Here is a 21,025-nt window from a genome sequence, read left to right as displayed (position 1 = left end):
GGGAAATGTCTCACTGCAACCCAGACACTGTCCATCTGCCTGCGGTGGGAAAAGGAGAGCAATTGTCTGTATGGAGACAGTGACCTTGTTATCTGCTTCTCCCTCGTTTTGATTAATGCACAGCATCTCCTCAGTCTGCTTCCATGCTTTACAAAGCACTGGATCAATTCTCATATGACACTTGCATCTCTTCCCAAAGCTTCATTTCTGTGCTCACAACTTTTGATCGCTGCAGCTTGATGTTAGCCTCTGTTAGCTGCACTGAGCCTGAGCAAGCAGCCCCAAGGTCTTAACACTGAGGACTCATTGTGCTCATCTCTGGTAAAATAGGGCATCCTCACATGAAAGGAGTCTAGGGAAGTCAGGCTTCCAGAAAGCATCATGGGTCTGAGCTTTTGTAGATAGGGCAACAAATAACTGCCAGAAGGAGGACATGCTCACAAGCATATCAGGGGTTTTTGCAGACCTGGAAGCAGCAAAAATGTGAGTTGAGCTAAAGAAGCTTTAGAGAAAAGAGAGGCATTGTCTCCCAAGGTTGGGATGCATTCTGCTGACCCAAATACAGCCTGTTTGCAAGGAAATAGATGCAGTGTTAAAGGACAGAACATATAATTAAAGCTATTCAGCCTGTGTCTTACAGTTTCCGTTATGGCTTTCTCTGTAGCCCTTACATCAGAGTGCCTTTATTCTGTTTCGTTCCACCACATGTCCCATTTCAGATTTAAAGCTCTTTTATTGTCAATCCAGAAGTGAAATAATGTTAGTTCAGGGTAAAAAGAAGCAAATATGATTTTCTTTTCCCAGATCTTAGGGAAGTTATGTGTTCTTCAGAGTTACTTAACCTGTTACACCCCATCAGGAAGGCACCAGCACCTAGTTTGACTCCCACCACAAAGTCCAAACCCTCTTGCACAACCTCAGTGGGAGTTTTTTCTACAAATTGCAGCTGTGCAGGGCTGAACAGCATCTGTGTGTATTCTCCTCTTGTCTACTCACACTTTAAAACAGACACTGTTATTCCTATAGCAAATAGACATTGGAAAGCTGACACAAAATCATAGACATATCTCTGGAGGAGCACACAGAGTTAGTGGGTATGGAATTTTCATGCCACAAAAAACCCTAGGAAGAGTCTGAAAGCCACTACCAAGGCTTGACAGATCCACCATGTTGAAGTAAATGTCCTGAAACCCATGACAACATCAGGCTAGAACAGACTGCCATACCTTCATGCTCTGCAATCTTGGTAATGCTGGCTTCTATTTGTGTTGAAAATTTAGGGCAGCTTGTTTTACTCTGTTGCTCTTTCTTAGAACTTTACATTGAAAACAGGCTTGGATTTCTCTTGAGTTTAGAGTTACCAATGAGCTGGATGAAGGGATTGAAAGCACCCCCAGTAAATTTGCAGATTGCAGTAAATTGAGAGGAGGGAGTGTTTATGTGCTGGAGAATATTGATGCTCCATGGAGGGATGTGGATAGGCTGGATCAATGAGCTAAGGCCAATGAGGTGAGGTTCAAAAAGGCCAAACATCAGGTCCTGCACTTGGTCACCATAACAAGGCCATAAATGCTTCAGGCTTGGGGAAGAGTGGCTGGAAACTGCCCAGTGGAAAAGGACCTGGCATTGCTGGTCAACAGCTGGCTGAAGATGAGCCAGTGAATGTCCAGGAGGCCAAGAAGGCCAATAGCACCCTGGCTTGAATCAGCAATAGTGTGGCCAGAAGCACTAGGGCAGGGATCATCCCTCTGTACTGGGCACTGGTGAGGCCACACCTTCAATATTGGGTTCAGTTTTGGGCCCCTCACTCAAAGAAGGACATTGAGGTCCTGGAGTGTGTCCATAGAAGGACAATAATCCTGCTGAAGGGTCACAAGTCTTGTGAGAAGCAGCTAAGGGAACTGGGGTTGTTTAGCTTGGAGAAAAGGAGGCTCTCTACAACTCTCTGAAAGGAGGTTGAAGTGAGGTGGGGTTGGTCTCTTCTCCCTAGTAACAAGTGACAGGACAACTGGAAATCGCCTCAAGTTGTGCCAGAGGTGGTTTAGGTAATGTATTAGAAGAAATTTCTTCACTAAAAGGGTTATCAAACACTGAAATGTTGAATCACCATCCCTGGAGCTGTTTAAAAGGCTCATAGATGAGGTGCTAAGGGGGCATGGTTTAGCATCAGATTTGGTAGAGCTAGGTAATGGTTGGACAGGATGATCTTAGAGGTCTTTTCCAACCAGAATGCTTCTGTGATTCTGTGTGATTCTGTTGTCCAAGCTGTTTCTTGTTCTCTGATGGATAAGCCTGCTGCTACTCTGATCATTAATGACAACACTACATGACAATTAGAATGCTGTAGGCTGATGCACAGAAGCAGAATATATATATATATATATATATATATAAAACTCATTAGGAATAATCCAAAATTAATTTCCATTTGTTATTAAGGTAGCATTGAGAAACCTTGTTGAAATAAAGACCTGTGAAAAACCTCATTTAATGAAATCCAAATAAAGAGGCTTAACGTTCAAATCTTTTAGCAAATCCTTAGAAGAATAATAGACTATGATGAAAGAAGTGCCCCAAGCAAGCAAGCATCAAGTCCAATTAATATGAAGCGCTTAAATAGATCAATGATCCAAGTACAGAAAGTAGGTGAGAATAAAGTGTATTACAGCTGACAATGAAGATGTGAAGAGGGCTATTATATGGAGCTCCAAGCTTAGAAGGCTGAACAACAACAAACCAAAAGAGAAGAAACACATAATTAAGGTGATGACCTGAGTCCTGAAATTACATCTACTGGCTCCACATTTGCATGCAGTGAATCAGTTCTCCTCCTAGGAAACTTGTGAGGGTTTGGACTTTATTAGTAATTGTGGAAACAGGAGCGTTGAATGTGACCAGGCTCACACTTAATTTAGAATAAATTCAAGTGGTTTAGCTAAATTACAGTAAATAGTAAATGACACTAAATTAAGCTAATTAAGTCTCTGAATGAAGGACCACTTTCTCACTTAAGAATGTGAATGCAACCTCCATGTATCTACCACGGGGAGGGAATAGCTGCTCTGTTTTCAGCCAGGGAGAAGCCTTACTCCAAGGATACGTGTAGGTTCACTGTTAACCATCTCTTCAAGCACTTTGCTGGAACAAGGCTATATGGTTTATCTGTATCACCCTGATGCTCACATTGCCTTCAGCACCTACTGTCCCAATATTATATAAAGAAAAGTGAGCAATGTACTAGGTTCTGTCTGAGCTTTTTCCACAGTGGGCAGAGAAACCAGATCTCTCTTTTGGGCCACTATATCATAGCATCATAGAATCACAGAATGTTTTGGGTTGGAGAGATGTTCAAAGACCAACCCCTCTGCAGTGAGTGGGGACATCTTCAACCAGAACATGTTGCTCAGAGCCCCTTCCAAACTTACCCGGAAGGCTTCTAGGGATGGGGCTTCTACCACCTCTCTGAGCAACCTGGGACACTGTCTCACCACCCTCAGTGCAAACAATTTCTTCCCTCTATCTAGTTTGAATCTCTCCTCTTCTAGTTTAAAACTATCAACCCTTGTCCTGTCACAAAGGCCCCTGCTAAAAAGTCTGTCCCCAGCTTTCTTATAGGCCCCTTTAACTACTGAAAGGCTTCAAGAAGGTCTCCTCAGAGCCTTCTCCTCTCCAGGCTGAACAATCCCAACTCTCTCAGCCTGTCCTCACACCAGAGGGATTCCAGCCCTTCTGGCTTCTCCTGAACACAGGACTGTGTGTGGGGTCTCACCAGAGTGAAGCAGAGGGGCAAAATTCCCTCCCTTGACCTGCTGGCTTCGGATGCAGCCCAGGGTACGTTTGGCTTCTGAACTGCAAGCACACATTACCAGTTCCTGTCCTGCTTTTCATCCACTGTCATCCCTACTGTTCAATCTGGCATGGAACTGCTCTGCCCTGCTGTCATTTCCGAGCTCTGGCCCTGCAGGTCCCTCTGCAGGTGTTACTGCTGCCACATCAATATCCTTTACACAAGTCCTGAGGACTTCCAGTGGGGAGTCCTGTGCAACATTTCAGCAAAAGAGGGAGCCTCATGCCCAAATGTCAAAATTCTCAAATACTGTATTAAGAGGGTAAAAAGTGATTGATGCTTTTGACAGCTTTGCAAATGACAGCAGTGTCAGCAATTAGGGGCTGGGTTTGCCTTTCAGGCTATCTCCTTGTTTCGGTTGGAGAGACTGCTCCACCCTCACAGCTGTTCCTGAATTACTAGCTTATTTTTAGTACTAACTAAATAACATCTTTTTGACAGGATCAGTCTTGCCTCACTGCCTATATCCTAGGGTAATAAGATTGCAGCATCTGAAGTGATGAATGAATTTCTCTGTGACATATTGACAGAGAATTAGTGTTTCAAGTATGAATTACATTTAGGTACTGTGTGGGTGTAGCCCACATGAAGATCTGCATATGAAGAGCAGCCTGAGAGGGGATCTTACCAATGCTGATCAATATCTAAAGGGCAGAGGTCAAGGGGATGGGGCCAGGCTCTTTTCAGTGGTGCCCAGGAGCAATGGACATAAATAGAATACAGGAGATTCCACCTAAACATAAGGGGAAAATCAGTTCTTGTGAGGGTGCTGGAGCACTGGACCAGGCTGCCTAGAGAGGTTGTGGAGTCTCCTTCACAGGAGAGATTCCAAACTCTCTTGGATGTGACCCTGGGCAACCCATTTTGGGTGACCCTGCTTTACCAGGGTAGTTGGACTAGATAATCTCCAGATTTCCCTGCCAACCTCCACCATACTGGGATTCTGGGAGTCTACGATCTATGGTTCTCAGCAATAAGATAGTCCTGTCCAGTGTTTGCTTATATTCTGCAGATCTTATTTTTAATCCTATTTGTTCACACAAGAAACACTGTTGAACTTTATGGGACTGTTCCTGAGAGTGAAGATAATTCAATATAACTCAGTAACTCCCTCTACTCTACTCTTACAAGACCTCCACCCAGAGTGCTGTGTCCAGATCTGCATCCTTGGCACAGGAAAAATGTGGACCTTTTGGAGTGGGTCCAGAGAAGACCACAAAAATAATGCAAAGGCTGTAACCCCTCTGCTGTGAGGACAGGCTGAGAGAATTGGGGTTGTTCAGCCTGGAGGGGTCCAGGGAGACCTTATTGCTGCCATTCAATACCTAAAGAGGGCCCATAAGAAAAATGGGAACATACTTTATAGCAGCTTCTGTTGTGACAGGACAAGGGGTGATGGTTTTAAACTAAAAGAGAGAAGATTCAGATTAGATAAAAGGAAGAAATTTTTTACACACAGCATGGTGAGACGCTGGTCCAGGTTGCCCAGAGAGGTGGTAAATACCTCATCACTGGAACCATTCCAGATCTGATAGGATGGGGCCTCTGAGCAACCTGATCTAGTTGAAGATGTCCCTGCACACTGCAGGGAGAGGAGACTAAGTGACCTTTAAGGGTCCTTTCCCACCCAAACTCTTCTGTGATTCTATAATAATGTTGCAAATTAAAACTCAGTTAATAAATGTCACCCTAATTTTAGAAGTATATCCTGCCCTCAACATTCTATGCCTGTCTGTCCCTATGAGCTCTAAATCTGAACCACCAACAGCACAAGAGCTGAAAAGCAAGGAGCAGTCAGATCTGTGCTGCAAGTTCTACTGCTTCTATGGGATTGGGCTTTGCTCACTGGGACAAAAACCCTGCAGCTTCTTTTATCACATCATCACTGTCCACATCATGTCCTGCCTCCTGCCGATCTCCTGGGGCACTATTGGCAGTTGTATAATCACTTAGCTTTTCTTTAAGTTGATATTCAGTAGTTGCCTGATTGCTTATTTATAACTAGACAATTAGGCACAAAGCTCCATATATCTGTCACTGCTACCAACTCAGATAAGGAAAGGGAGAAAGGGGTGGGCAGGGTTGCAGGACAGCATCGACTTTTCTGCACAGACACTTTCCTGCAGACACCAGTTTCACAGAAGTCTGTCTGCCTATATTGCTCTTTAATGAGGTGCTAGGTAAACATTTGGGTATGTTAATGTTTTTTCACTATTCTTAATTAGTGTCAGTTATAAAAAAGACAAAACTGCTGGTCTGCAGAACCTGTGCTTTTGGAAGATTTGTGACCCTTCTCAAGGAATAAACAAACACCATGTTGCTAAGTTGCTTAATTTTTATACTGTTTAGTAAAATGCTCATTGAACAGAATGCTAAAATAAACTTCATCTTCTATGCTGCAGGACTTCAGACAGCAAGCAAGCCTGAGGTCAGTCACAGCCATGTGGAGGGGGAAGAATTTGGGTATTAACATATGAATTGATGTAGAGAATCAACTAAGGAGGTGAGGGATGGGGAGGGGAGCGGGGTTTGTCTTTAGGAGCATCAGTTTCTAATTGGTGGCTAGACTCAAAGATCTTAAAAGGGCTTTTCCAGACTAAAGGATTCTATAATTCTATCTTTGTATCATTTAGGGATATAATTATAGGAATATAATTTATAGAATCACAGAATGGTGGGGATTGGAAGGGACATTTGGAGATCATGTAGTCCAACTACCCTGCTCAAGTGGGGTCACACAGAGCAGGTTGCCCAGGATTGCGTCCAGGTGAGTTTGGAATCTCTCCAGAGGAGAATCCACAATCTCTGTGGGCAGCCTGTGCCAGTGCTCCAGCACCCTCACAGGAAAGAATTTTTTTCTCATGTTCAGATAGAACCTTCTGGGTTCTAGTTTCTGCCTGTTCCTCCTTTGTCCTGTCACTGGACACAACTGAAAAGAGTTGGCCCCATCGTGTTAGATACTGGTCAGCACTGGTAAGATCTCCTCTCAGTCTACTCTTCTCCAGGCTAAACAGCCTCAGGTCTCTCAGCCTTTCCTTGTCAGAGAGATGCTCCAGTTCATTCATCATTTTTGCAGCCCTAAGTGCAAATAGCATGGATTATGCTGGTATCATTTAAGAATTTATAGAATCACACAGCATCCCAGCATGGCAGGGGTTAGAAGGGACCTCTGAAGATTATCTAGTCCAACACCCCTCTGCTGAAGCAGGGCAGCCCAGAGGTGGTTGCCCAGGATCGCGTCCAGGTGAGTTTTGCATCTCTCTGCAGAAGGAAAGTCCACAGCCTCTCTGGGCAGCCTGATAAATATATAAGGAATATACAGAATTTATAGTTGTCAATGGTCTGCTATGTTTTCATTGCCTCTGGGGCTGTTGGGATGATGTGACACTTACTGCCTTCTCTTCCTAGCTGTCATTTTCTGCAGATCTTGAGTGTGTTCCTAAACCACCAGTTCGTCCCAGCTGGGCCACTCGTCAGTCAACTGGGAACTTGCTGCCCTCCAAAGCAGCAGCAAAGACCCTGGCCCAGAGCCCCCTGTGGAATGCTGGGATACGACCTGCACCTGTTCGAGCTCCAGTGCCAAAGCCACTTGAAGGAGGAAAGAAGGACTTCATAAGGACAGCCAACAGATCTCCTTGTTAGTATGCTGCCATGCCCCATGTGGAGGCTATTGCAGTGGTTGCCAAAATCCCAATTAGTGCTCCGAGGGAAGGAGATGGTGCTGGCAGTATGTTTCTGTAGGCGAAGAAGAAGGCAGTCATTCTGGATGGTGGGACACCAGATGATAGTGATTTGCTATGTCAAAAGAGAACATATTGCCTAAGATGTCACATCTAGCACTTGCTAAATCCACCTGTCTGACACAACTGTCATCTTGGTATTGAACACTGGCAGGAGCTTCATGTTGGTTTAGCTTGCTCAACGTCAGAGCATGAGCTCTTAGATCAGAACTGACACTGGGCTCAGTCCAAAGTCCATGGACTCTGCCAGCTCCTGGATAGACGCCAGAAGGAACTGGTAAGGTTAGTTTGGAATCAGAGCATTCAGCAAATGAGAGGACAAAGCAAGCAGCTTCAAGGAGACAGCAGCTGAGAAAGCAGATGATCAGTGAATGGCTTCCAAAAATAAGGAGGCAGAATGACACAATCAGAAGCAATTTTACACCATTTCAGTCTAGGAGTGACTTGGGTGACTATTCATCTCTTGATACACTCAGCATCTCCTGAAGGTCCTCATGTCTGCAGCCTGCTGGGAAAGTCTGTCGGTATCTTTCAGAAGCACATAACATTTGTTCAGGTTTTGGTGAAAGTCCTATTAGTACACAAGTGGGTGATCAACATAAGGATTGAAATTTGTGACCCCTGATGAATTTTAACAGCACAAGAACCTGTAGTGAACAAAGGAAAAGAGACTTCTGATGTGATACTGTTGGGATTTTCAAAGAGATGACAGAGGTTGAGTAAAGGGAGCTTCTATAAGGCAGTGACTGTCCAGCACTTATTGGTAACCCCATCTAGAATGGAGATAATGGAGCACTGGTGACCTCTAGCATTCCTTTGGCTCTCCCTAGAATCTTACATTTTTAGGAGGGCTATAGGCTCTCCCCCATGAGGAGGACCTACAATGCAAATGAGTGATCTCAAATCCATCTGTGGGACATGAAGGAAAGGATCTAAGCGCAGATGAAAGGTAATACATAGGAGTAAGATGAAGCCCAAAGAAAACCAGAAGACTTCTTCATGTAGGAAGCAGGACATTAATGCATCCTGTTCATAAAAGCCAAGAGAGGAAAGCATCAATATCAGGCTAGAGGTTACAGTCTCTCATGCTTCTAAAGCAACACAACGTTTCTGTGAGATAGGACCCTGATCATGAAGTCACGATGCCTGGACAGAGAAGGTTGTATGCTGGCCTGGGGCCAAGTCATGAAGAGTTAAGTGTAGGCTCAGAGCCTTGGCTGCCTTATTGATTGTTGCAGTCAGTCAAGGGAATTCCGCTGGTCTGGCAGCAGTATTGTGGCCTCCCAGGAATGCTGCACTCAGCTCCCATCGCTTGGCTCCTGGGGGCACTGAGTGTGGGAAGAAGGTGTTTAAGTCTCTTAACTTCTGTGAACCAATCTGAAATTGCTGGTGAGGTGTGGCTTAGTGTTGCCAAATAGGATGGGAAATGGAGTAAGGGGAGCTCCAGGAGGTATGTGGCCACCCAATGATTACTAATAGTTCCGTATGGTGGAAGATAATGGCATCACAGAATCCCAGAATCCTTGTGTGGTGGGGGTTGGAAGGGACCTCTGGAGATCTTCTATTCCAATACCCTGCTAAAGAGGGGTCACCCAGAGCAAGTTGCCCAGGATTGTGTCCAGGTGGGTTTAGAATTTCTCCAGAGGAGGCTCCACAACCTCTCTGGGCAGCCTGTGCCAGGGCTACAGCACCCTCACAGGAAAGAATTTTCTTCCTCATGTTCAGATGGAACCTCCTGGGTTCCACTTTGTGCCCTTCTTCTGTCACTGGACACCACCGAAAAGAGTCTAGCCCCATCCTATTGCCCCCTGCCCTTTAGGTATTGATGAGCATTGAGAAGATCTCCTCTCAATCTGGTCTTCTCCAGGCTAAACAGCCCCAGGTGTCTCAGCCTTCCCTCCTCACAGAGATGCTCCAGTGCCCTCAACATCTTTGTAGCCTCTGCTGGACTCTCTCCAGTAGTTCCTTGTCTCTCTTGAACTGGGGAGCCCAGAACTGGACACTGAACTCCAAATGTGGCCTCATTAGGGCAGAGCAGAGGGGAGGAGAACATGCAGCATCCTGTCTGGCCTCTGCTGCAGTCAGTGTCTTCTTCATTAAAGGCAATTTTAAAAGTTGCATGAGAAAAGGGGTAGGGTCAGTGGGGAAGCAACCTAGCTACAAACACCATGGCTGGGAGTATAAAAATAAAACCAAGGCAAATTATCCTTGTGGGATTGCATTTGGATTAGGGGCAATTTGCTGCAAGGCAAAATTATGTATATTTTTTGGTGTCATAGAAAGGCAAATCCTATCTTAATTCCTTCAGTGGCCTCTCCTGCACCTTTATGATCTCTGCCAGGCTTTTCCCAAGGTAAATGTACTAACTTCAAATAGTGACCAGCTGGGCTTTCCCAAGGCATGTTTAAAGAGTGTCAGAACGGTGGCTGGGAAGAATAAACAGATATTTTGATTATTTTCTCTACAATGGAAACAGCCTTTTCACCCAATCCAAATTTGTAAAGGTATTTTAGCTATTAAATGCCACCAAAATCCCAAAGATTGGCTAAGTACCTAAACAGGTACTTCAGAATCTGAATTCTCTGACTAAATTAACCTGTCTGATTCTTACACTATTTCTTTTTCCTTCCAGCATCTCCACTGTTTGAAGCTCAGCCCTGGCACATTCCTTCATCTAACCAAGGATCTGACACAGAGTAAGAGAGGATGCAGAGTATCTTTCATCCCAGCAGAAGGGAAACTTACCTGCCTGGCACTGGGGAAACAACAGCAATGCTACTCAAGTCTCAGGCTATGCTTGGTGAAGAACAGCTGCTTTTGAGTCCTTCAGAAGGACCCAGCTTTTTTTTTTTTTTTTTTTCATTTGTTGCTAGAAAAGACTTTCTTCATTAACCTCACCACACAATGCAAAGAAATGGTCATGAAGGTCCTGCATCTGTTCTCACTTAGGCTGGACAAATGAAACCTCAATTGCCTCACAGACAGTTTGGATAGAAAGGTGTGGGAGTAATGGAGACTTTGTTTTGGAGGTAATATCCTTGATGCAGTGACTCCTGCTGGCCTCTGCTGGATTCTTTCCAGTAGTTCCCTGTCTCTCTTGAACTGGGGAGCCCTGAACTGGGCCCAGAATTCCAGATGTGGTCTCACTAGAGCAGAACAGTGGGGCAGAAGAATCTCCTTTGAGCTGCTGGCCACACTCTTCCAATGTCCCCCAGGAGACCATTAGCCTTTTTGGCCTCCAGGGCACATTGCTCGCTCATGAGGAACTTGCTGTCCACCAGCACTTCCAGGTCCTTCTCCACAGAGCTGCTTTCCAGCAGGACAACCCCTAACCTGTACTGGTGCATGGGGTCATGTCACATGTCTTCAGTGCTCACTATACATTTTAAGGCTTGGACTTTCTCTGATTTATAAAGTTCTTGTCTTTATGATGCTGTAAAATAACTACCAGTGATGTTCAGGAGCATGCCAAATGTTACATGTTTGAGCAGCAGACCTGTACAATGCCTTGATGTAACTTCTACTGATTATGTTGTTGGAATAAAAATATTTGTACTTCAACACACTTTTCAGTCATTCCTGAGGTCACAAAATGGGTCAAAATCTGAAATGAAGAAAAAAGATACCGAGAGACCGTGCCTCTGTCACCTGCCTGTGCCACTGAGCTGCTGGCTGGCCTCAGGCAAGCTTATGTCACCTTCTGTGCCCTAGGCTGCTGATCTGCAGAGGCAGATGGTTATTTCCCCCCCTTTGTAGTGCATTTCCAGATATGTTGATAAGAAATTACTAAACAAGTACAGAGGAAGGTTGTTGTGCCTTCGCCCTTCCTTGTAGATTCACATTTCCCTGCACTGTTCAGCATTTCCAGATCCTGCACAACTCTCATTAGCCATAGCCTTTGATTAAAGAACTGAAAGTAGCTTTTAAACCTCATGGGCCAATGAATCAGCATGGCTGCAGCTGAATTCCACCAGTACAAGCAAGATCAGAATGTGAGCCCTAGGCTACAGCCCTGCTCAGATGTGGGGAACAAACCCAAACATGCCAGCCACCCTCTTACCCAAGATTTACCATTTGTTGCTGCCCAAAACTCCACCTGCATTTACCTGCTGTTCCTTGCCAGGACCAATGCCAGTGTTTGGTGCCTTAGTTTGGCTTTGCAGCCAAAATGCAGTTTCCCTATTTACTGCTCTCCTGAGCTAAAGAAACAGAAACCTGGGAAAAGCAGCATGTGCCATTGAAGTGGATGGGAGTTGCAGGTGGGAGCACAGTTTGGATTGAAACTGAGCATTTTTGGAAATGTTCAACTTGTGTGGCAAGAGGATGGGGCTGGAACTCTTTTCAGTGGTGTTCAGAGATGGGATAAAGAGTAATGGGCATAAACTAGAACTCAGGAATTTCCACTTAAATATAAGGAAGAACCTTCCTGGTGCACTGGACCAGGCTGCCCAGAGAGGTTGTGGAGTCTCCTTTTCTGGAGATAATCCAAACCTAGCCTGGACACTGCAACCCTAGGCAACCTGCTTTGGGTAACCTGGCTTCAGCAAGGCAGTTGGACTAGATGATCTCCAGGTGTCCCTTCCAACTCCCCCCGTGCTTTAATTCTGGGTTTCTGTGAGATGGAAGAGGAGTGAATGTGAACTGTTGCCAGGCACGAGCGAGCATTCACGGAGCAGAGTCTCAGCAGGCATGCTGGGGTTATGATAGATTAAAAGACAGTTACTGAAGCGCGTGGAGACCTTGCATCAAAGGGGAAGCAGCTGATGATAGCAGCTCAGTGTAAGATAAAAAGTTGCTGCAATAGGTGGATGAAGCTGATAACAAGGGGAGAGCAGAGCTCAGCTCACATAACCAAGAGCTGAGGAGAGGAGGAGGCGGTGACACAGTATAGAGTTGGGTTCAGGGGTGGGAATCAGTTTGGAAATGTTTGCCTTGTCCCTGATAGCACATTCTGGAATGATCACCAGGTGGTCAAGCATCTAGCAGAGGCATCCTACCTGTCCTGTTCTCTATGCCATCCCCAACACCACACAAAAACATCCTCCAGAATGATGCTGTGCAGCAGATGAACCAGCAAGAAATTCAGGGGAAGGAACTGCCTTCACACCCCAGATCGCCCCAAGCAAGGCACAGTGAGACACAGAGACCCCCTGACTGTGTGTCTGCATCTGAAACACCCCTTGTTGCTGCAAGAGGTTTGAGAAAAGTGATGGCAGGAGATGTATGTCTGGAAAGACTCAGAGAATCTTGGATTCCTGGAATGGTTTAGGTTGGGAAGGACCTTTAAAGGCCATCTAGTCCAACCTTCATGCAGCCATCAGGGACACCTTCTACTAGCGCAGGTTGCTCAGGGCCCTGTCCAACCTGACCCGGAATGTTTCCAAGGATGGGGCATCTACCACCTCTCTGGGCAACCTGGGCCAGGGTCTCAGCACCTTCAGCACACAAAAAAAAAAATTCTTCCTTGTATCAAGTCTGAATTTGCCCTCTTTTAGTTTCCAGTACCTGAAGGGAGCATACAGGAAAGCTGGAGAGGGACTTTACATAAGGGTGTCCAGCACCAGGACAAGGGGGAATAACTTTAAACTGAGGGACCTTAGGAAGAAGTTTTTCAGTACGAGGCTGGTGAGACGCTGGAATAGGTTGCCCAGAGCGGTTGTGGATGCACCCTCCCTGGAGGTGTTTAAGGCCAGACTGGATAAGGCCTTGGGCAACCAGGTCTCACTGGGAGGTGTCCCTGCCCATGGCAGGGGGGTTGGAGAAGGTGATCTCTAAGGTCCCTTCCAACCTAAGCCATTCTATGATTCAATGATGATGATCCTTCTCTGGGCATCCTGGGCCAGTATAGGAGGATCTGTTCCATGATCTTCCCAGGCACACAGTAAGGCTGACAGGTTAGAAGTTCCTGGGGTCCTCCTTTTTACCCTTTTTAAAAATGGGGGCTATATTTCCCTTGCTCCAGTCAGCAGGGACTTTACTGCCAGGATTCTCCAAATATCACAGAAAGTGGCTCGGCAAATACATCAGCAAATTCCCTCAGGAACTCTGGGATGCATCTCAACAGGTCCCATACATTCATGCATGTTCACGATCCTCAGGTGGTCACAGATCTGATCTTCCCTTACAGTGCAAGGGACTTTGCTCCAACAGTCCCCATCTTGTAGTCCATCAACCTGAGAGGTGTGATAAGAGAGGTCGTCAGTGAAGACTGAGGCAAAAAAGTTGTTGAATCATAGAATCATAGAATTGTTAGGGTTGGAAGGGACCTCAAGGATCATCCAGTTCCAACCCCCCTGCCATTGGCAGGGACACCTCACACTAGATCAGGTTGCTCAGAGCCACATCCAGCCTGGGCTTAAAAACCTCCAGGGATGAGGCTTCTACCACCTCCCTGGGCAACCTGTTCCAGTGTCTCACCACCCTCCTCCTCATGCATTGCTACCAGTCTGCCAGCCTTGCTCATGGGGGGGGGGGAGGGGGGGCATGCTTTCTTTGACCTTCCTTTTCTAGTTGACATCTCTATAAAAGCCCTTCTTGTTCTTTTTGCATCCCTTGCCAAGTTCAGCGCCAGCCATGCCTTGGCCTTCCAAGACGGATGCTTTTTAGCTGTTTGTGCAGCCCACACTCTGAGCACAATCACTCTCCAAACCACAGATACATTTCTGATTGGCACAGGATGCCTGGGAGATCACTGGGGAGGTAAAATCAGATGTAGACAGGTCCAGACATTGTGGGGCACTCCCAGCACATCTTGTAGGAAGGAAGCTGAACTCAGCTCTCCAAAAAGCCCTGAAGGAAGGAGAGAGGTAGTAACGAGCAGATGGTCTAAACCATATTTTCAACCTGCTCCATCTTTGGATCTTGCTTTGCATAGGCAGGATGCTGCCAAACCCTGCCAGCAAGGTGGGAGAAGCAGAATGGTCTCACAGACCATAAAAGCAGGTCACATGGTAGTTACCAGCATTTCTCTACATTCTTCTGTCATTTGGTGTTGGGGTTTTTTGGGGTGTTGATGTTTGTTTGTTTTGGGGGTTTTTGCCTTTTTTTTTTGGGGGGGGGGGGGTGTTGGGGGGGTGGGTTTGGTGTTGTTTGTTTGCTTTTTCCTTTTTGGTGGACTGTTTTTCCTTGCTGCCTGTTCCCTCCTATGCAGTCCTGCCTTCTTGTCCAGGATGGCTCACATTACTCAGAGATCCATCAGAGTCTTCTGGTTGACCAGGATGCCACCAGCAAGAGCTGGCAGCACCAGTGAGGCTCTGGCAAACAACAACCAAACAAAAGTAGGTTGCTCTCCACATGATGTGTAAGACAGCCATGGAACACCCTGCCTGGAGAAGTAGATATGGAAGCTCATGTGAGCTCCAGAAGCCACAGGAAATTCATGGAAGGATCTCAGGCTCATTTCATAGGACCACAGGAGAATTAGGGCTGCAAAGGACATTAGGAGGTCTCTGTCCAACCTCCTGCTCTAAGCAGGGTCAGCTCTGAGATCAGCCCAGCTTGCTGAGGGCTTTCATATAATCATAGAATCACAGAATCTTTTAGGTTGGAAGGAACCTCTGAAAGTCATCTAGTCCAACCTCCCTGTGGTCAGCAGGGACATCTTCAACTAGATTAGGTTGCTCAGAGCCTTGTCCAACCTGAATTGGAATGGTTCCAGGGTTGGGCTATCCACCAACTCTCTGAGCAACTTGGGCCAGCGTCTCAGCATCATCATTGAAAAAAAAATTTCTTTATATCTAATGGAAATCTCACCTTTAAAATCATTAGCCAACACAAATCCTCCAAGAAGGAGATGACTCAATTGTTATGGGCAACCCACTCTGACACTTGGCTCGCCTGGCAATGCGAAGTTTCTTCTTCCATCCAGTTTGAAGCTCTCTCCTTAAAATTTATGCCCGTTAACTCCTGTCCTCCTAGAAAACATCACTGTGAAGGCATAACTTCCTTGAAAGCACTGGAGGCCGCAGTCAGGGTTCTTCAGAGCCCTTCCTTTTCCATCTGAGTGAGACCACCTCACTTTGTTCCCTGAACGGAGGTTTCAGTGCCATGGAGTCGGTCTCCTCTCCCAGATGGCAAGAGACAGGACAAGAGGAAACAGCCTCAAGTTGTGCCAGGGGAGGTTTAGGTTGGACATGAGGCACAATTTTCCCCCCAAAATGGTTGTCAGGCCCTCGAACAGGCTGCCTAGGGCCGTGGTGGAGTCATCATTCCTGGAGGGATTTAAGGGCCGTGTAGATGTGGTGCGGAGGGACATGGTTTAGCTGTAGACTTGTCAGCGCTGGATTAACGGGGGATGTATAGATTTTAAAGGTCTCTTCCAAACAAATTCTGTGGTACTTTGCTACCATCTAGCGCTGACAGGGCGCAGTGCACCAAGCCAGGCTGGGGAGCCCTCAAGGGGACTCGAACCTCCCGCTAACATCGCCGCAATCGCGCCAAATATCAGTAAATGCTCAGTAATCCATCGAGGGACACTTAAAACCGGACACGATAAGGAGAGATGGCGAGGCCCTGAGGCAGGGCTGGCAGTACCCGCCCCGCTCCATGCCTCCGCCGGCAGCGCCGCGCTAGCACTGCGCTCAGCACTGCCCAGCAGCCCCCTCCCGGCGCCCCCCTGCCGCTTTGCGGCAGCGCGGATCTTGGTACGACGTTTTTACGGCGGCACGTGTGGAGGGAGGCCTTGCTTTACGGTGAGAGGCGCTGGCCTGGCCTGTGAGGAGAGCTGCTGCGGGGTTGCCGCCAACATGAAGCAGAAAACGAAAGGTATTGAGGTGGGGGCAGAATCGCAGTGTCCGGGGACTGGCGCCAGAGTGGCCTCTGACCCTCTCCTAGGAGCTGAGGGCAGCGGGGCAGGGCCTTACCGCCTTTCTCGGCTCTGTGTGTGTGGAAGGAGGGGTCGAGAAGCAACATTTAGTGTGCGGGCGTGGTGGGCGTGCTGTGGGGCAGGGCTCGTCCTCATGCTTCCGTCGGCCCTTCACGGCGTGGGAGCTGTGAAGTGACAGGGCTTTACCACCGCCTGTAATGCTGTGTTTGTGTGTGGAGTGAGAAAACGAGACAAGACCTTGCTCTGCCCCCTCCATGTTGTTTTGGAGGTGGGTGAAGGGCCACCTCCGACCTTGCTGGAGGGTTGGAGGTGCTTGGCACTTCTCTGTGAATTGCTTATTTTTCCCCTCCATACTGATCAATCGGGTGCTGTCACTGGGAGGCAGACTGCTCAGTGGCAGACTGGCAGTGCTCACGACGTTTATCTTGCACCTGACTGACTTCTTGATTATCAGACATGGAATGGGGTGCTGAGGGCAGGGGAGTCTGGGTGTTGCTGGGCTTCTTCCTCAAAGGGGAAGGATATGGGAGAACCAGGATGATGTAGGGGCAGCACGGGGACAGCAGTGACCTGGTCTGCCCCACTGAACTACCTGCAGAGAGAAAGCGGGTGGGAGCATCACTGTGGTGCGTCTTCCATGTGGGTGTAAATTCAGTGCAGCTGTTACAAAGGAAAGCTTTTGGAGAGGTGAACCCAGCAAGGTCCCTGCTGGGTTGTTGGGTTTTTTTGGACAAGTTTCTTGTGCATGTTTTACTGTCCCAACACTTGCTGGTGTAGACAGAGATGCACAAGGTGAAATAAGTGAACATTGTTGATAGGAAGTGTGGATGGGTCTCTTAATGATAATATCCCTTTTCACCCAAAGATGGTGTGGAAGAAATGTGAGCAATGTATGAAGTCTATACAGTGCAGACCCTTATTGCAGCATGGAGTATGTCTGTGGGGTATAGTGAGGAACAGTACTGATACACTGTTTGCTGCAATATACTGTCTGTGATAGAGGGGAGTTTACAGAGCTGACCTCTTCACTTGGCTTGCCCTACTGTCCTTTCCACAAATGCATTCTGTTCCTGCCATGTGTAACAGCAGCATCAGATTAATTGTCTTTAACTTCCAATTACTTCTTATTTTTACCTGTTGTGGAGATTACTCTGACCTAAGAAGCTGGAGTTTACCCTAGAAGTAAAAGAAAAGCAGCAGTACAAGACCGGGACTGTCAAATCTTTAGGGAATGCTGCAAATCAAGAATATCGTAGAATGGATTTGTTTGGAAGAGACTTTTAAGATCATCAAGTTAATTAACCCAGCAGTGCCAAATCTACCACTTAAACCATGTCCCTCAGCACCGCATCTCCATGGCTTTTCAGTTCCTCCAGGGGTGGTGACTCCACCATTTCCCTGGGAAGCCTGGTCTAGGCCTTGACACCCTTTTGGGAAAGAGATTGTTTCTTATATCCAAACTAAACCTCCCCTAACACAACTTGAGGCCCTTACCTCTTGATCTATTGCTTTTCCCTTGGGAGAAGAGACTGACACCCACAGGGCTCCAGCCTAGTTTCAGAGAGTGAGAAAATTTCCCCTGATCCTCTTTTTCTCCAGGCTAAATAACCCCAGAGTGTAACATGGTGGCAAAATTCCCTCTGTAGACAATTATTGGAAATAAAAAAAAAAAATTAATGCCAGAACAGGTGGGCTCAGGCTGTCCCCAGGTACCCACATGGTTTGTTGTTTTCTCATTTCAGGAGACCTCAGCCATGCAGAGCTGATGATGATGACAATAGCTGACATCCTAAAGCAATTAATTGAGGCTCATGAGCAAGGAAAAGATGTGAATCTGAACAAGTAAGTCTCCCTGGGATAACACCAAAGAGTGGATCATTGTGCCCCATACAGTCTGTTATGTTTACTTCAAAATGCTTTGTTTCACAGGCTGCTCTCGTTTCTCTTACCGTTATCTGCTAAAAAAGACACCAAGATTTCTGCTTTCCAGAGTGATTTTTCTACTTCATTGGCAATGCTCAGAGCACAAAATGAGCTTGTATTGGTGAAAAACCAATATGTAGATATGTCCTTACCTTTTTAAAAGTGTTTCCACCTGTGTTCATCCTTAGGTAGTCCCACAGTCAGTTCCATTAAGGAAAGGAGAGATAAATCTAGGGATAAAGTTTAAATCAGATTTTCTTAGCAGTGTGTTACAGATGAAGTTGTTGTTCATGGAACTTTTTCCTTATTTACATACATGGAGTAGTAAAACCTGCATTTGTCCCACTGTTTCCTACTCCTTCCCCTCTATTCTGCCCTAGTGAGGCCATGTCTGGAGTTCTGTGTCCAGTTCTGGGCTCCTCAGTTCAAGAGGAACAGAGAACTTCTGGAAAGAGTCCAGGAGGACCTACAAAGATGCTGAGGAGACTGAGGCATCTCTGTGATGAGGAAAGTCTGAGAGTCCTGGGGCTGCTTAGCCTGGAGAAGAGCAGATTAAGAGGGGATCTTCCCAGTGTTGGCCAACATCTAAAGGGTGGGGAGCAAGAGGGTGGGACCGGACTTTCTAGTGCTGTCTAGTGACAGGACAAGAGTCAACAGGCACAAACTGGAACCCAGGAAGTTACACCTTAACAGGACAAAACACTTTTTTCCTGTGAGGTTGTTGGAGCCCTGGAACAGGCTGTCCAGAGAAGTTGTGAAGTCGCCTTCTCTGGAGAGTTTCCAAACCCACCTACATGTGATCATGGGCAACTCACTCAGAGTGACCCTGCTTTAGCAGAGGTGGCTCGGACTAGCTGATCTTCAGAGGTCCTTTTCATCCCCCACCATGCTGGGATTCTGTGATTTACATGATAGAATTACAAACGTTTTTGCTGATACTGGAAATAACTGACAGTGATATCTTAGAAATGAATCTGTGTGTAGGGCTTAATCATGTGGAAGACATGAAAATAGTTAAGTCACTGAAAACAGGTGAGCCAGAGTCTGTGGGCAGCTTTCATGATGTTGTGATAAAACCCTGTTGAGAATAAAAATACACAAAGTAAAACCTCTGGCAGTTGTTGCATATCAGCTGTATTGGAGTTTTACTTTCGGTGCCCTAATACACAATGCAGCTGTTGCAAGAAATTACTGAAAGGTTTTTTCACTTGGGAAGGCAATCTGAGAAAACCTACCTGGATCTCCTTGTAGCTGAAGAGGAAGCAGGGCTGTGGAACACGGAGTTGTTGGAATGGAACTGTTAATTTCAGGTATTTTTTCTGCTTGCAGGCTGAAAACCAAGACATCAGCTAAGTATGGACTTTCAGCACAGCCGCGGTTGGTTGACATCATTGCTGCGGTTCCACCACAGTACCGCAAGGCGCTGGTCCCGAAGCTGAAGGCTAAGCCTATAAGGACTGCTAGTGGGGTAAGCTCAACATCATTCTCTTACACTCCTCCCCTGCTCTCATTAATATATTGCATTTAATTGCTTTCAAAGACCAGGATACTGAGTGCCTGGCAGGTTTAATACAGACGCACTGGCTGCATTACCAGCTTCCAGGTTGCCTTTTCACTGATGTTGTGCTTTCAAAATCTTCGGAAGAAGAGGAAGAGGAAATGTGGAGGTTCTTGTTTAAGAGCAGCATGTCTTTTTACTTGCTATAAAAAATGCAGCTTAATCTGCAGGCCCTCTCAGTGAACAAAGGTAAAATCGTAGAGTCATAGAATGATGTGATTTGGAAGGGACTTTTAAAGGTCATCTAGCCCAACCCTCCTGCAGCAGATGGCAACATTTTCAACTGGATCAGGTTGTTCTGAGCCCTGTCCAACCTGACTTGGAATGTTTCCAGGGATGGGGCATCTACCACCTCTCTGGGTAACCTGGGCCAGCGTTTCACCACTTTGACAGTGGAGAATTTCTTCCTTTAATCCAAATCTTTCTTTTAAACTAAAAGCTTTACTCTTTGTCCTAGCAGTACACTCTCTGACAAAAACTTCCACCCCATCTTTGCTGTAGACACCCTTTAAGTACTGGAGATTAGAATTACCTTATTATTTAACATGTTTCTTTGAAAGGTAGTTCAGGCTGAAAGCAGGAAGAGATGCAGCTAACATTCAACTGTGTCCAGACTGTATGTATAGTATGCCTAAAGTCAACAGCAACCAAAAAAACCAACAAACCAACCAAGAAGAATGCCAACGTGGTGGGAGTTGGAAGGGACCTCTGGAGATCATCTTCTCCAGCCTCCCTGCTAAAGCAGGGTTGCTCAGAGCAGGTTACCCAGGATCATGTCTAGGCAGGTTTGAAATCTCTCCAGAGAGGGAGACTCTACCACCTCTCCAGGGCTCTGGCACCCTCACAGAAAAGTTTTTCTTTATGTTTAGGTGGAATATCCTGTGTTCCAGTTTGTGTCCATTGCCCCTTGTCGTATTGCTGGGCACCATCAAAAATAATTTTGCCCTTTTATATCTCCCAATCCTTTAGATATCGATCAGCATTGACAAGATAATTCTCAGTCTGCTCTTCTTCAGGTAAAACAGCTCCAGATCTCTTAGCCTTTCCTCATCAAATTGATACTCCAGTCCCCTCAGCATCTTTGTAGCCTCCACCAGGCTCTCCAGAAGTTCCTTGTCTCTCATGAACTGGGG

At 46.4% G+C, this 21,025-nt stretch overlaps 2 protein-coding genes across 2 annotated transcripts in view; both read left to right on the top strand.

Annotated features, from left to right (window-relative positions):
* The window catches only part of FBXO16 (F-box protein 16), a 40,756-nt gene extending 30,469 nt beyond the window's left edge, over positions 1-10,287 (top strand). Inside the window, exons 7-8 of the mRNA XM_054383744.1 lie at positions 7,256-7,484; positions 10,220-10,287. Coding sequence (XP_054239719.1) covers positions 7,256-7,484; positions 10,220-10,287 — 297 coding nt within the window. The remainder of the gene's footprint in view (positions 1-7,255; positions 7,485-10,219) is intronic.
* Positions 10,288-16,331: 6,044 nt separating this feature from the next.
* ELP3 (elongator acetyltransferase complex subunit 3) overlaps positions 16,332-21,025 on the top strand; it is a 113,306-nt gene continuing 108,612 nt past the window's right edge. Inside the window, exons 1-3 of the mRNA XM_054383687.1 lie at positions 16,332-16,350; positions 18,154-18,253; positions 19,664-19,802. Of these exons, the coding sequence (XP_054239662.1) occupies positions 16,332-16,350; positions 18,154-18,253; positions 19,664-19,802 (258 nt within the window). The remainder of the gene's footprint in view (positions 16,351-18,153; positions 18,254-19,663; positions 19,803-21,025) is intronic.

The sequence above is a fragment of the Indicator indicator genome, chromosome 9 (assembly GCF_027791375.1).
Source record: "Indicator indicator isolate 239-I01 chromosome 9, UM_Iind_1.1, whole genome shotgun sequence".
Classification (NCBI taxonomy): domain Eukaryota; kingdom Metazoa; phylum Chordata; class Aves; order Piciformes; family Indicatoridae; genus Indicator; species Indicator indicator.
Note: the sequence above shows the minus strand (reverse complement) of the source record. Positions and strands in the feature narration are given on the sequence as shown.